General features: G+C 44.3%; 1 protein-coding gene across 4 annotated transcripts in view; it reads right to left on the bottom strand.

Annotated features, from left to right (window-relative positions):
• SRRM1 (serine and arginine repetitive matrix 1) overlaps positions 1 to 16,677 on the bottom strand; it is a 101,602-nt gene that overhangs the window by 29,527 nt on the left and 55,398 nt on the right. For 3 of the 4 annotated variants that reach the window (XM_073572409.1, XM_073572426.1, XM_073572436.1), the window contains 3 exons: positions 11,411 to 11,497; positions 10,202 to 10,343; positions 9,121 to 9,162 (listed from right to left, as the gene is read on the bottom strand). In XM_073572409.1, coding sequence (XP_073428510.1) covers positions 9,121 to 9,162; positions 10,202 to 10,343; positions 11,411 to 11,497 — 271 coding nt within the window. The remainder of the gene's footprint in view (positions 1 to 9,120; positions 9,163 to 10,201; positions 10,344 to 11,410; positions 11,498 to 16,677) is intronic. The other variant, XM_073572418.1, reaches the window with a different exon arrangement.

Here is a 16,677-nt window from a genome sequence, read left to right as displayed (position 1 = left end):
GATTTGCAGGAAACGAACATTGATTTTAATCCTAAATATCTGTCTATTTAATGTAATAATCTAGTAGATTTTCTAATATACTTTAATTAAAAAGTCCCCATCATTCCCTCTTCAATCTCTCCGGCTTGATTTTTTTTTTATTTACTTCCTGTTTGACATTCTGCTCAAAAATCCCCAGTGCATTCTAGGATACTCACACAAGATGTCATGAGGGTGTCACTGCCTGTTCCCACCCCGAAACGAAACGTCATCTGTAATGATGAGCGAGCATACTCGGTGGTAATGCTCGGTACTCGCCTAGCATTTTCGGAATTGTTCAGTGGGAGTTCAGGTCCACGCCCTGCATGTTTGGAGCGCTTTAGAGTGCCAATCAACATGCAGCGATTGTGTGCCATGCATTGTAATGCCGCAGCCATGTTGGTTGTGGCATTACATCATTTGGCTGGCTGCAGAGCATCATCAGGTCTATATTAGACCTGGCGCTGCCCTGCTCGTCACACCAGTTTGATGAAAAAAAAAAAAATTCTTACCTACAGGCCAGATATTTTAAACTGTGGCTTCCCCGCACACGGATCACATATAAGTTCGCTCCAAATTCAGCTATTTGTAGTGAACGTGGAAAATATTGTAGCCATTTAAAATGGGAAAGGCGCTTGGCAAGGGACGGGGAAGTGGACATGATGGTGCATGTAGAGGCCGAGGACATAAGCTGAAATTGGGCCACAATAAACACCCTACATCTTCTCGCTCGACCTTCCTGTCCCAATTACTAGGGAACCGCAGCAGCACACCACTAATAAACCCGGAGCAGTGTCAAAAGGTTGTTGGTTGGATAGCGGCTAAGGCCTGTTTCATATTTCCGTTTGTTCCATCAGTCAAAATCCGCCATTTTGAAAAAAAAAAAAAAGGATCCGACATTTTTTTTGGCTGATCCGTTTTTTTTCCCCCATTGACTTGCATTAGCGGCGGATTTTGACGGATGGTCATCCGTTGGATCAGTTTTTTGACGGATCCGCCAAAATTTTGGCGTTCGCTGACTTGAGTGGACGGACAATGAAACGTTTTTTTGTCTGCACGGATCCGCATTTTTACACTGAGCATGCCTGGAAGAATTCTCGCTCTCTCTGGCTGCGGTTCCTTTAAATTTCCGACTTCAGCGGATCCGTCAAAACAACGGTCCGGTGGCATACGTTGGTGTCTCAGCAGAAACGGATCCGTCTTTTGCATTTTTCACGGATTGCAACTGACCAAAAAAACGGAAGTGTGAAAGAGGCCTAATGCTTCCAGTCACTTTGCTGCCACCACCACCCTTGTTTTCCACACGGTAAAGCTTGAGTAGCTGGGAGTCTGGCCCGCATATTCCTCACCCTGATCCTCTTTCCTCCCACCATGCCGAGTGCCCGGAGACAACTGATCCTACATTTGGACTCTCCGAAGAGCTGTTCACTTTTCCATTTGTAGATTCGGGCCTCTCGCCCGGTCCACTTGAAGCGATACCCAAATATTTGAGCAGCCACGGTCACATGAAAGCGACGGTGGGGATGTGTCTCAAGAGGTCGACAATGATGAGACACAATTGCCAGAAAGTTAGGAGGAGGACCAGGGTGCGGAAGTGGAAGACGAGGTGGTGGATGATATAGTAACTCAACCAACCTGGCATGAGGACATGCAGAACGAAGACAGCAGCACACAGGAGGAGGGAGGGGTAGCACCCCAACAGGCAGGAAGAAGCAGTGTGGTGGCCGCAGACAGAAGGCGGGCAACCGTTCCTCGTGACACCAACACAAAGGCAATTGTCAGTACAACTGCTAGGTCTTCCCGAGTCTGGTTGTTTTTTAAAGACTCTGCCGATAACCCCAAACAGGACATTTGCACCACCTGCATGCCCGCATCAGCAGGGGTAGCAAAATTACTAGCCTGACCATCACCAGCATGATCAGGCACATGGCCGAACCCCAGGGTCCAGGAACACTGTGAGGGTGACACCACTGCTTCTTCCGCTGTTGTGTGTGGAAGCCAATCGACTGTCTTTGGTGCCTGCGAAGATGCCTCCTGCCCTGCACCTATTGTTGCACACACTCAACTAGGACCATCATAAAGCACGCCCATGTCCTTGTCCCAGTGATGCGTTCAGTTGTCCATACCCCAGTGCTTGGAACGCAAGCGGAAATATGCTGCCAATGCCCCACAGGCCACAGTACTAAATTCACACGTTTCTCTTCTGCTTGCGCTCGAAATGTTGCCTTTTAAGCTCGAGGAGACGGAAGCTTTCCGCAACCTGGGCGGCAGCTGTCCCAATGTACTCGGTCCCCAGCCGCCACTATTTGTCCCTGTGTGCCGTCCCCGCATTGCACAAGCACGTGTCCCACAACACTAGCCGTACCCTCAACAATGCTGTTACTGGGAAAGTTCACCTAACCACAGATAAGTGCTTGTGGGCAAGAACGGTATATCTCGCTGATGGTACACTGGGTTAACATAGTGGAAGCCAGGACCTTGGGATGGAACACGTCCTGCCGACGCCGAGGATTGCCTGCCCTACGTCAATCAGGGTTGCCCCCACAGTCTACAGCTTCTGCACCTCCTCTTCAGCCTCCATCTCTGAAGTAATCACATCAGTCACAAGCTGGAAGCAGTGCTACACTGCCCCAGCCAAGCGGCAACAGGCTGTGCTCGAGCTAATATGCTTAGGTGACAAACCGCACAATGCTGAAGAGTTGTGGACAGCTCTAAAAGAGCAGTCAGATCTGTGGCTGACACCGCTGAACCTACAGCCAGGCATGGTCGTGTGTGACAATAGCCGAAACCTGGTGGTAGCTCTGAGGAAAGGCAAGCTCACACACGTACCATGCCTGGCCCATGTGCTTAACCTCGTTGTTCAGCTGTGTCTCAAAAGCTACCTGGAGCTGCCAGATCTGCTTGTGAAAGTACACCGCCTGTGTGCCCATTTTAAAAAGTCAGCTACAGCTTCTGCCTCCCTTGACGTGCTTCAGCAGCATTTGCAGCTTCTGGCTCACCGACTGGTGTGTGATGTCCCCACGCGTTGGAACTCTACACTGCTTATTTTGGAAAGGATTTGTGAGCAGAAGAGGGCAGTGGTTGACTACCAGCATCAACAAGGTTGTCGGTAATCAGTTCAGACTCCACACATAAGACCTCAGGAGTGGACATGGATGTCAGACATATGTACCATCCTCCAAAACTTTGAGGAGTCCACCAAGATGGTGAGCGGCGATGACACCATAATTAGCATCACCATCTTGCTTCTGTGTTCTGAAACGCTCTCTGCTCACAATCAAAGAAGATGCATTGCAGGTGGAGCACGATGAGATGGAGCAAGGCATCATACAGAGTGATTACACACAGCCCAGCCTCATGTCATCCCAACGAGAATTGGTTAACAATGAGGAAGAGGAGGAGGAGGAAGAACAGGAGTTACTTTCATGCGCTATAGACGGTACCACAAGCACTACTGTCATACAGTCTGTTCAGCGTGGATGGTCTGAGGACAGGGACGAGGAGGAGCATGGTCAGTCGTCCTCTTGGTGAGGACGCGGAAGTCTTGCTTGTTTGCAGTCTGGCACGCATGGCTGACTTTATGTTGTGCTGCCTTTCCCGTGATCCTTGTATTCTCAACATTTTGGGTGACACTGACAGTCATTACTGGTTGGTGACCCTTTTAGACCCACGCTACAAGGAGAGCTTGCAATCTCTTCTTCCAGAGGCAGACAGGTGTACTAAAATGGTGCAGTATCAGAAGGCCCTTGTTGCAGATTAAAAAAAATTCCCATCTAAAAACACTGGAGGCAGAGGTCACAGTTCGTTGGAAAACCAAAGAGTACAGGCGAGAGACAACTGCAATCTAGCAGAGGCAGGGGAACACTGGCAAAGTTCTGGGAGAGTTTTCTCAGACCCTCCCATCGCAGTGGCCCTTAGGCACGTGGTACTGTCACAAGAAGTGCAAAGTTTTGGAAGATGCTGAGGGAGTACCTTGCTGACCGTACAAACGTCCTCCGTGCCATATAATTATTGGGTATTCAAGCTGGACACGTGGCATAAACTTGCTCTCTACATCTTGGAGGTCCTGGCCTGCCGCTAGCGTCCTGTCAGAGCACGTTTTTAGTGCCGCTGTTGGAATTATAAGGCAATGTGCACACGTATGCAGAAAATTTCTGCATAAAAACAGGACTCCTTCCCAGAAAATGCGGTTTTTGTGCAAAAAATGCGCTTTTTTATGCAATTTTTTTTCCACGCATCCCCAGACACAGAAAATAGCAAGAAATGCGGAATTTTCCACGAAATTAATGCGCATGCTGCGTTTTTTACCACGAAGAATTTTTTTTGCGGAAAAAAAACGCATCAATGTGCACAAAAAGTGCAAATGAATGGGAAGCTTCTTTTAAGCATTTTTTAAGCGGATTTTTTGGTAAAAACGCGAAAAAAACAATGTGTGAACACAGCCTAACTGATAAGCGCATTCACCTGTCAACTGAAAATGCTGACAGGCTGACTCATAAAAATGAACAAGGGTTGGATTGGACCAGAATTCTCTACACTACCGAATGATAACAGTGAAACATATCCTCACATCCAGTGTCATTTTTTGTGAGGTATATTCCCATGCACCTCTTCACACCCACACATGGGTATACGCTTCTTGACTTTGGCTATTTGCTGTTATCCTCCTCCTTATCATACACCACCATGATGCAACAGCCACGTTATTGTGTTAAAGTTTGTTTTTGATGCCCGTAAAAAAAATGTTTACACATTATGTTGATGTGTACCCCCCCCCCCCCAGGGGGAAATGTTTGTCAGCTCATACACTTAGTGCATGGGCATTATATGTATAGGAGACCAGCTCCTTTAAATTGGGTAAAGATTTTAAGTAGGCCCTCCTCCACTTCTCTTCCAAGGGGTATTGGGGTGCATCCAAATTTGGAGCAGGCCTTGCATTCACTTCGTTGGCAAACATTATGGAAGTAGCAAATAAATAAAAATGGAAACTTTGCTTTCATGTTGCCATCCAGTACGTTGGTTTAAAGGGTTATTGGCGTGCGTGTAACTTTGGGGCAGGGCAGGCCTTGCATTGAATGCATAAGCAAACAGTATGGGAGTGCCAAATGAATACTGGGAACTTTGGTTGCATGTGACCATACAGGACGTCGCTTCAAAGGCTAATTGGGGTGCGTGTAACTTTGGGGCAGGGCAGGCCTTGCATTGAATGCATAAGCAAATAGTATGGGAGGACGAAATGAATACTGGGAACTTTGGTTGCATGTGGCCATTCATGAAGTCTGTTCAATGGGTTATTGGGCAGCCCTGCCACTCACTGCATACACATTAACAGTATAATAGACCCACTGTTTAATAATGGGAACAACAAAAGCATAGCCAGTCCTCTGGCTATGGACTATTCTTAGTCCTCTCTAAGAATAGTGAGGACTGACTGCTGGCTCTATAAAAATAGACTTTGTGAGTCCCTCCTTTATAAACGAAACAGGATGTGTCTGATAATGTCTCACACACCACATGGCCAAATACGGTTGTAAAATGTTAAAATGACATTTACCAGTTAACGCATTTGTCTTGGCTGAAAGCAATGCTAAAGTTGAAAAACGCATCAAAAACGCTACGTGTGAACATAGCCCAAGTGGTTCAAGGAACATTTTTGTTTATTCATTTTACCTTACATACAAGTCATTAGCCAAGAAAGGATGTTCCTTAACCCCTTAGCGACCGCCGATACGCCTTTTAACGGCTGTATTCATCTGTACTAAAACCACAGCGCCGCTAATTCACGGCGCTGTGGAGAAAGTGAATAGCGCCCCCCCAGTGTCGGATTTTCTCCAGGGTCTCGGCTGCCGGGGGTAGCCGAGACCCCAGAGAACATGAATCGGTTTTTACCGACCCCGCTTTCGCAAAAAAAAAAGCCGCAATTTTACATTTAATTTCTCTTTCCTCTGATGTGATTGCACATCAGAGGAGAGAGAAAGAGGGTCCCCGATCCCCCCCCCCGGTACCTCTCCGTGGTCCTCTGTCCACTCCCGGTAGGTCCTGCGTCCCGACGACGTCCTCCGGTGGGCGCCGCCATCTTGGATCCGGGGAAAATGGCGGGCGCATGCGCAGTGCGCCAGCCGGGAATCTGCCGGCTCCGGCTGGCAGATTCCATTCATTCATTTTGATCATGATGATAAACCATCATCATGATCAAAATAAACAAAATAGTACATAATCCCCCCGTTTATCACCCCCTTAGTTAGGCCAACATAACGAAATAAAGAAAATATTTTTTTTTCAGTTTTCCATTAGGGTTAGGGCTAGGGTTGGGCTAGGGTTAGGGTTGGGCTAGGGTGAACTAGGATTAGGGTTGGAATTAGGATTAGGGATGGGATTAAGGTTAGGGTTGGAATTAGGGTTAGGGGTGTGTTGGGGTTAGGGTTGGAGCAAGAATTGAGGGGTTTCCACTATTTACCAACTTTGGGGGTCTAAAAATTGGGGTCTAAAAAATCACTTTTGTGGAAATGAAAAAGACTTATTTTCACGGCTCTGCATTTATAAACTTTTGTGAAGCGCTTGGGGGTTCAAAGTGCTCACCACAGATCTAGACAAGTCCCTTAGGGGGTCTAATTTCCAAAATGAGATCACTTGTGGGGGGTTTCCACTGTTTAGGCCCATAAGGGGCTCTGCAAACGCAACATGATGCCCGCAGACCATTCCATCAAAGTCTGCATTCCAAAATAGCACTCCTTCCCTTCCTAGCTCTCCCATGCGCCCATACAGTGGTTCCCCCCCACATAAGGGGTGTCGGCGTACTCAGGACAAATCACACAATAACTGTGGGGGTATGATTTCTCCTGTTACCCTTGTAAAAATAAAAATTTGGGGGCGAAAAGATCATTTTTGTGGAAAAAAATGGATTTCTTATTTTCACGGCTCTACGTTATAAACTTCTGTGAAGCACTTGAAGGTTCAAAGTGCTCACCACACATCTAGATAAGTTCCTTGAGGGGTCTAGTTTCCAAAATGGGGTCACTTGTTGGAGGTTTCCACTGTTTAGGCACATTAAGGGCTCTCCGAACGCAACATGGCGTCCGATCTCAATTCCAGCCAATTCTGCGTTGAAAAAGTCAAACGGCGCTCCATCCCTTGCGAGCTCTGCCGTGTGCTGAAAAAGTGGTTTACCCCCACATATGGGGTACCAGCATATTCAGGAGAAATTGTACAACAAATTTTGTGGTTGATTTTCTCTTTTAACACTTGTGAAAATAAAAAAAATTGGTTCTGAAGTAAATTTTTTGCAAAAAAAAGTTAAATGTTAATTTTTTCCTTCCACATTGCTTTAGTTCATGTGAAGCACTTAAAGGGTTAATAAACTTCTTGAATGTGGTTTTGAGCACCTTGAGGGGTCTAGTTTTTAGAATGGTGCCACTTTTGGGTATTTTCTGTCATGTACACCCCTCAAAATGACTTTAAATATGATGTGGTCCCTAAAAAAAATGGTTTTGTAAATTTTGTTGTAAAAATGAGAAATCGCTGGTCAACTTTTAACCCTTATAACTTCCTAACAAAAAAAAATTTTGCTTCCAAAATTATGGTGATGTAAAGTAGACATGTGGGAAATGTTATTTATTAAGACATTTTTGTGACACATCTCTCTGATTTAAGGGCATAAAAATTTAAAGTTTTAAAATTGCAAAATTTTCGCCATATTTCCGTTAAATAAACACAAGACTTATCGAAGAAATTTTACCACTAACATGAAGTACAATAAGTCACGAAAAAACAGTCTCAGAATCAGCGGGATCCATTAAAGCGTTCCAGAGTTATAACCTCATAAAGTGAAAGTGGTTAGAATTGTAAAAATTGGCCTGATCATTAAGTTGCAAACTGGCTCTGTCGCTAAGGGGTTAACATATTTCCCAGTAAAATACATTTTGGATTAGTTTTTGTATTTTTTATTGTGCGCCTGTAAAAGTGGCGCAAGACTCTGACAACATTGTTCACAGCTGTGACCTGGGAGTCAGAAATGCTTCCAGGGGTCTTCCCCATGAAGTTCCCATGTCATTTGAGCACTGTTCCCATTGATTTCCTACATTTTTAGACCCTAAAAAGATCCCCCTGGGTGGCGCGGCAAAACCCCTCGGTTTTCCCATAGACTTACTTACATTGGGCTCGTTGCTCGGGTTGAACATTCCAATTTGCTCGACTCGAGCATTTTCACTGTCGCCCATCACTAGTCATCTGTGACAAATTTTTTTAGGGGCTGGGCTGGCCCCAGCTCTACTGAGCATGAATCAGTTGTAAATTCTGACGTCACTTGTAATATTACTTTCAATACATCCGGTAAGAGCTAACGGTCATTGTAAACAAAAGAACTCGGCAAAAAAGAGAGAACAAAGACCAGCCCCGTCCCAGAAAGTGATGTCACTTTCCGGGGCGGGAATGAGTTCATATAATCAGTGCCCGATACATGCTGCCCATAAATCGGACAGCATGAATCAGCTGTCAGGTTCACTTTAAACAGTTATTCTCATAGGAGCCAGTAACGGTTGAGCCTGAAGTATCACATCAAAGTTCTGATAAGATGTAGCACAGGAAAGAGGCTGCGCTGCTCCACGAGAAGTGAATAGGAGTTATGGAAATAGCATCAGCAGCATTCGGCCGTTTCCAGAACTCTGGCTCTTAAAGGCAAGCATATGGATGCAATACTCAGATCAGAGCCAAGAATAGCAGTGATAAAAATAACCCTTTAAAACACACAACGAATTGAATACACTGTATACAGTAAAATCACTTCTCAACTGGAAACAAAACCAACTATGCACTGGCTTTCAGTCTAAAGAGGTCGCCGAGAATTTTTTCATCCACTAACTGCAAAAAAAGGTTATAATAGGGAAGAACTGAAACGTAAATTATATTAGAAAGTTGAATAACATATTAAGTAGGGAAGAAGCTCGAACCCACTTAAACTGATAAATGTACTAAAATTACAAGTGTAACAAAGAACAGTTACAAAAAAAAAACATAAGGCTACAATATATCCAGCCTCAGTGTCAACTGAATTAAATTCTAAATGGGTACATCTAGTAATAAACTATTACAAAATCCTAAACCAACCTTTTAAGAGGAGGCGATTGCCACCTTTTCACAGTCTGCATCCTGAGAGCAAGGAGGAAACAAACAGTTCAAGTTTCAAGCGCATATTACAAAAAATATGCAGAAAGATTAGCAACTTTTTGTGCAGAAGCAGATGATGAATGGTCTCTGCCCACTGTTACTATACCAGACACCCTAAGGCTATCAGTTAATTCAATGAGAATCCTGAAGTGCTGTGCACATGATCAGTAATTTTCCTTGAGTATTTGTAGTGCGTTTTTTTCTGCAGCATGTCAATACTTTGTGTGGATTTTTAGCGTTTTTCACCCACTGATTTCAATTGAGTCACTCAAATCCACAGCAAAAACACAGGCATAAAAATGTTTGCGGATTTGCTGAGTTTTTGTTTGCGTTTTTCCGAGCTTCCTATGGTGTTTCTCATGCTGTCAAAAACAAACTTTTTTTGTGATGTTATTTATTGGTTGAACACCATCTTTTTGATTCAGATGCAATAAATTACATCACAAAACTTTTTTTTTTATTATCTTTATTTAGCTATAAAATGCCTTCATTGCTGCACAAAAACGCATGCAAAACCGCAGCAAAAATTGCAGCAAAACATGCATTTTTGCTGCCAAGAGACACTGAAACCTTGAAGAAATTTCTCAAAGCAAATACTCAACATGCGCACATACCCTTAGAGTTAATGGCCTTAGAGATTCTAAGAAATTAGCTTATATGGCTGACAAAAGCAGTCACCTCCTGTCTAAGAAACAGATGAGTGTGCAGTTGGAAGACAAGTTATTGGTGCTTCATAAAGTAAAGTTATGTTCATACAGAATGTCTAATTTTCTTCAAAGGGAACATTTGAAGAAATGTTTCTGTTAAATCCCTCTTCTGAAATATATTTTTCTGATGAGTGAATCTTTTGGTGGAGATAACAGAATAAACATAATTTTGATCACTTTGAAAAAGCTCAGTACTAATATGAACAAAGCATGACTGCTAACAAAAATTAGGAGCAGATTTTCACTTTTGTCTGGAAAAATGCTGTTTGGTGAAATGTATCAAACTCAGCTACTATATATCCGCTGGTACTTACTGTGGAGAAGGCTCCTTGGGTCTTTTCCGTGAAGCAGATGGACTTCTTGATGTTGAATGCCTACGTCTTCGCCCAACTTCCCCATTTTTTACTCCTGAGCGTTTTGGCCGTTCATCTTCTGAAGAGGAGGATGATCCAGAATCTAGAATTTAACAGTAGAAATGATGTAACAGATGGGAAAGGCTCTTCCCTGGCGTACAGAGAGAGGAGTGGGAGGAAATTTTGGAGCCTCCAATCAAGGTATCTCTGTCTGTTAACAACAGGATGATAAAATTATAGATTATAAGCCAATCATACTTGACTGACTCGACTCTTTAAGATGGGTCGCTACCAATCATTGGAATGTTTGAGATGCCATTCAGTAGATGTAGATTTTATCCACATGATTTGGCAGTGTCCTATCATTGCACAATATTGGAAGGAGGTGACATCATTATTAACATCCCTGGTACAAGTTCCTGTTCCCCTTGAGCCGCTGGTCTGTTTGTTTGGGGTATGGGATGAGGAGACATGGGGTCAATATACTGGGTTTTTCTTACGGGAGACGTTGTTTATGGCACGAAAGGTACTGGCACTACGGTGGATGGGAAGCTCATCTTCCTCTCTTGAGATCTGGGTAAATTTAGTGAACTCGATTATCCCATATGGGCGCACTCTATACCAAAACAAAGAATGCCCGGGTAAATTTGAGAAGATTTGGGAGAGGTGGAACTCCTCTCACCTTACTTTATAGAGTGGAGATGTCACATAATAAATAGCTAATTATGCGGAATTAGGCTGCAAAATAGTTGTTTTTTGTAGATATAGGTACGGTTCAGAAGTTAGGTTTCATCACTTGAGTAATAACATAAAGACCAGTGTGATTTAATTGACATTTTATTCTGTATACAACTGGTATGCACATCTTGCTTTGCATTTAATGCCATGTGAAACATATTTTATGCAGTATTTTACACCATGTATGTATGCTGTATACCCTGTAAGGTTTATTAAACGAATTAAAAAAAAAAAAAAAAAAAGAAATGATGTAACAGATCTCAATGTTTAATAATAGGAAATACCCACAATACAAAAAAAAAAATAAAAAAAAAAAACTTTTCTGATCTCAAAATGTCACTTTGGGCAATGACAGATATGACAATAGTTTTCCTTTTGTTACTGCAAAATACAAAAGTATATGGACATAAGTAAAATATTAATAGCAATTACCTGAGGAGGATTGACGATTTTGTCTCCTATACTGACGACGTTGCTGCACTGAATCGGATATTCCCATTTTGCCCCCCTTATCATCATCTGCAAAAGCAAAATTATAAGAGCAAGTTGGGCATACCTCTCCCCTTGTCTAAAGTGAAGCTATCAACAGAAAGGGACTTATTGTTTAAATCAGGCTTTTGTTTTAAATGTTTTTTTTTTTTTTTTTTTTGGTCAACGTTAATGTAACCAGTAACAAAAAAACAACAACAAAAAAACACACATGCCAGTGTCACAAGTTTCAGGATATACGTACAATAGTCACATTGGCTGGATCCAGACCCTATATTTTGTATTGAAGCATCTAATGAGCCTGTGCAAAAAGCATTGTGTAGGAAGTGAGTGCAGGGTCAGCTGTGACAACTATTGGGATTGCTGGATGGGGAGTATCAGCCGTGCCTCAAGTCCCATTACGCTGAGCAGACTTTCAGATGTGGAGAATTAAAAAAAAAAAAGTTCTCTCTTTTTCATTCAGTCCGTCTGTGAAAATCTGACCGCACTCTGATGTCATTTTCCACGGATCCATAGACATAAATGGGCAAGTGCCATCCGTTTATTGCAAAAGCATGCTGCAATTTTTTTCTCGATCCAAGGGAAAAAAAAAAAATTAAAAATCAGACATGTGCACAGCCTCATAGAATAACATGTGGACAAGTGCTAGCTGTCAAAACGACAGACAGCACTTGTCCAAGTTATAGAGTCATTTGCACGAGTCCACAAGGTGTTACCAGTCTCTGATGATGTGGAGTCTTGCTGGAAACTCTTCCAGATAGAGAACAGGAAATATGAGTTTTAAAAGTAAAGTCTGAGTGACTATTTTAACCCCTCTCTGACTGCTGACGGGATAGTAGGTCAGCAGTCAGACTCCCCTGCTTTGAGGTGGGCTCCAGCGGTGAGCCCATCTCAAAGCCGCAACATTTCAGCTGTTATGAACAGCTAACATGTGCCTGCAATAGGCGCGAGCGGAATCGTCATCCGCCCGTGCCTATTAACTAGTTAAATTCCGCTGTCAAGCGCCGACAGCGGGCATTTAACTAGCGCTTCCGGCCGTCGGGCCGAAAGTGAGCTCATCGCCGACCCCCATGCTCAAAACACTGCAGTAAATCTGCTACACATGGGCGATCTGCTCATCGTCCACATGTAGCAGAGCCGATCGGGTTGTGCATGCTTCAAGCCTCCTATGGAGGCTATTGAAGCAATGCCAAAAGTAAAAAAAAACAAAAAAAAAAAAAAACTTAAAGTTCAAATCACCCCCTCTTTGCCCCAATCAAAATAAAACTATTAAAAAAAAAAAAAAATCACATACACATTAGGTATCGCCGTGTTCAGAATCGCCCGATCTATCAGTAAAAAAAAAGGATTAACCCGATCGCTAAACATCGTAGTGAGAAAAAAATTCAAAATGCCAGAATTAAGTTTTCTTGGTTGCCGTGAGATTGCATTAAAATGCAATAACGAGCGATCAAAAGAACGTATCTGCACATACCGTATATACTCGAGTATAAGTCGATCCGAGTATAAGTCGACCCCCCTAATTTTGCCACAAAAAACTGGGAGAACTTATTGACTCGAGTATAAGTCTAGGGTGGGAAATGCTCCATAGATTATTCCCCATATGGTGTCCTCAGAAGAAGCTCCATAGATTATTCCCCCATATGCTGCCCCCCATAAGAAGCTCCATAGATTATTCCCCCATATGCTGCCCCCATAAGAAGCGCCATAGATTGTTCCCTCATATGCTGCCCCCATAAGAAGCTCCATAGATTGTTCCCCCATATGCTGCCCCCATGCTGCTGCTGCATGTAAAAATAAAAAAATGACATACTCACCTCTCCGTCGCTGGGTGTCAGATTCTCACCTGTCCTGCGTCCATGGCTGCTCACCGCTATCTGCCACGTCATCAGTCAGTGACGTTCAGACTGCAGGGGGCGCGGAGCGCACTAACCACGTCACCGCGCCCTCTGCTGTCTGAAGTCACTGACCGATGACAGACAGCAGCAAGCAGCGATGGAAGCAGGACAGGTGAGTATCGCTATACTAACCCGTCCTGACGCTGTGTGTTGAGCCCCCAGCTTCTCCGCGCGCTCTCTTCCTGCCTTCAGCGGTCATGTGGTACCGCTCATTAAAACTCATGAATATGCGCATATTCATGAGTTTTAATGAGCGGCACCACGTGACCGCTGAAGGCAGGAAGAGAGCGCACGGGGAGAAGCTGGGGGCTCAAGACACAGCGTCAGGACGGCTAAGTATGACCTGACACGTACGCCCCCTCCGACCCCCTTTGTATATGACTCGAGTATAAGACGAGAGGGGGACTTTCAGCCCAATTTTTTGGGCTGAAAATCTCGACTTATATTCAAGTATATACGGTAAGTGGTATCATTAAAAACTTCACCTCGGCCCTCAAAAAATAAGCCCTCACTCGACCCCAGATCACAAAAAAATGAAGACGCTACGGGTCTCGGAAAATTGCACATTTTTTTTCTTTTAGCAAACTTTGGAATCTATTTCACCACTTAGATAAAAGAGAACAAAGACATGTTTGGTGTCTATGAACTCTTAATGACCTGGAGAATCATAATGGTAGGTCAGTTTTTGCATTTATTGAACCTAGCAAAAAAGCCAAGCAAAAAAACAAGTGTGGGATTGCACTTTTTTTGCAATTTCACACTTGGAATTTTTTTCCCATTTTCTAGTACACAACATGCTAAAACCAGTGATATCATTCAAAAGCACAACTCGTCCCGCAAAAAATAAGCCCTCACATGGCCATAATGACGAAAAAATAAAAAAAAGTTATGGCTCTGGGAAGGAGGGGAGCGAAAAACAAACATTGAAAAAAAGCTCCGGTCATGAAGGGGTTAATATATCTTGATATGATAAAACAAAACATTATAGCCAATTTTTTTTTAATATATGCACACAGAAAAAGTGATTTTAACAATAGGTCATTTTCCGATAACAGACTACCTTTAACAGTGTCACCACTTTTGACATGCCCGTACGTCAAAAGTCGTGTCCCTGATTTTGATGCGGGCTTGCACGCCCACATCTTTCCCCGCATATAATGGCTGATCTAATCAGTCATCACGTGCCTTTATTCGCTCCACACGCCAGAGAGGGTGTATTGTTCCACGCTCCCAAAGGCACGCCCATAACGTGATCGTGGAGTGCCCACAGGGCTCTGCTGAGGATCCCCGTGCCTGTCATTACGATCCTCGTGTAAAAGCCAGTCAGTGGCTGGCGTTCATAAGAGATTGTGATTTTAGCTATACGTAGTAGTGCAGCACTGCTTGTAGAGCACAAGCGATCAGATGATCGCAGCTTCATGTCTCCTTAAGAGGACTATTAAATACAGTATAAAAGTGAAGGTAAAAAAGTATAAAAATATGAAAAAAAAAAAAAAATTCAAATCACCACCCCCCCTTTTGCCTAATTAAAAAAAAGGAGATTTTTGTGTACTCACCGTAAAATCTCTTTCTAATTGGGGGACACAAGACCTTGGGTGTTATGCTTTCTGTCCACTAGGAGACGACACTATGCTTAATCTGAAAAAGATTTGGCTCTGGCTCCTCCTCCACAGTATACACCCCTGGGCGGCATCCGCCTTACCTCAGTTTTTGTACCCAAGCAGTAGGAGGAGATAACAAATCCAACATAACCAAGCCTATAAACAAAGGCTACTATGTACAGCTCAAGGAACAATATGAGTACCCAACATAATAACAGCCCGCAAGGGCAACAGGGTGGGAGCTGTGTCCCCCAATTAGAGGCTAAGAGAAAGAGATTTTACGGTGAGTACACAAAAATCTCCTTTACTCTGTCGCCTCATTGGGGGACACAAGACCTTGGGACGTCCCAAAGCAGTCCCTGGGTGGGAAGCAATGGACGAATATTGTGCTGACAGGTCCCTAGACTTGGGACACTGCCGCCTGCAGTACCCGTCTACCCAGACTCGCTTCCACTGAGGACTGAGTATGCACACTGTATTGTTTTGTGAACGTGTGTAAGCTAGTCCAAGTGGCCGCTTTACACACGTGTTGTGCTGAAGCCTGGCGTCGAATGGCCCAGGAGGCTCCTACCGCCCGTGTGGAATGTGCCGTGATACCGGCTGGAATAGGAGAATTGTTTAGGCGGTAGGCGTCATGGATGGTGGACCTGATCCACCTGGCAAGGGTAAGCTTTTGAAGCCGGTAAACCCCTGCGAATGCCTTCTGGAATAAGGAAAAAAAGCAATCAGACTTCCGGAAGGGTGGAGTCCTAGACACACACATACGCAATGCCCTGGCAAGGTCAAGAGTATGCAGGGCCCTCTCCACTCTATGAACCGGAGCCAGGCAAAGGGTCGGTAATGAGTTGCCCTCATTGAGGTGGAAATCAGACACAACCTTTGGAAGGAAGGATGGAACTGTACGGAGAACCACCTTGTCCTGGTGGAAGAATAGGAAAAGCTGTTTGCAGGAGAGCGCTGACAGCTCAGACACCCTGCGTAGCGAGGTGATTGCCACGAGGAAGACCACCTTTTGTGATAAAACTCGAAGTGGAACTTCCTTAAGAGGTTGAAAAGGAGGTGCCTGTAGAGCAGTTAGGACCAAATTAAGGTCCCACGTATCCAGTGGACGTCTGTAAGGAGGGACCAATCTGGAGGCTCCCTGAAGAAACGTCCTGACTTGTGGTTTGTTAGCAATACGCTTCTGAAAGAGCACTGAAAGCGCTGACACCTGACCCTTAAGCGATCCTAAGGATAGGCCGGCGTCCAGACCTGATTGAAGGAAACCACAAACTTTCGGAAGAGAGTAAGGGAACGGAATTCGCCCGCGAGAGTCGCACCAAGTAAAATACGTTTTCCAGGTACGATAATAAACCTTGGCGGAAGCTGGTTTCCGTGCCCTGATCATGGTTCTAATGACGTCTGGAGCAAACCCTGCCTGGGTTAATACCCAGGTTTCAAGGACCACGCCGTCAAATTGAGAGTCCCTAAATTCTGGTGGTAGAACAGGCCGTGAGACAGGGGATCGGGACGGTCTGGAAGACGCCAAGGGGTGTCTGCTGTAAGCTGAAGGATGTCGGCGTACCATGTACGTCTGGGCCAGTCCGGCGCAATTAGGATGGTCGGAACTCCTTCCTGTTTGATCTTCCTCATGACTCTGGCCATCAGGGGAAGAGGTGGGAAAATGTACAGAAGCTGGAACTGAGTCCAGTCCTGAAGCAGGGCATCCGCC

The sequence above is a fragment of the Dendrobates tinctorius genome, unplaced genomic scaffold (genome assembly GCF_039654945.1).
Source record: "Dendrobates tinctorius isolate UK_male_01 unplaced genomic scaffold, ASM3965494v1 ptg000007l, whole genome shotgun sequence".
NCBI classification, from domain to species: Eukaryota; Metazoa; Chordata; class Amphibia; order Anura; family Dendrobatidae; genus Dendrobates; species Dendrobates tinctorius.
The sequence above is the reverse complement of the archived record's forward strand: the minus strand, read 5'-3'. Positions and strand labels throughout refer to the sequence as shown.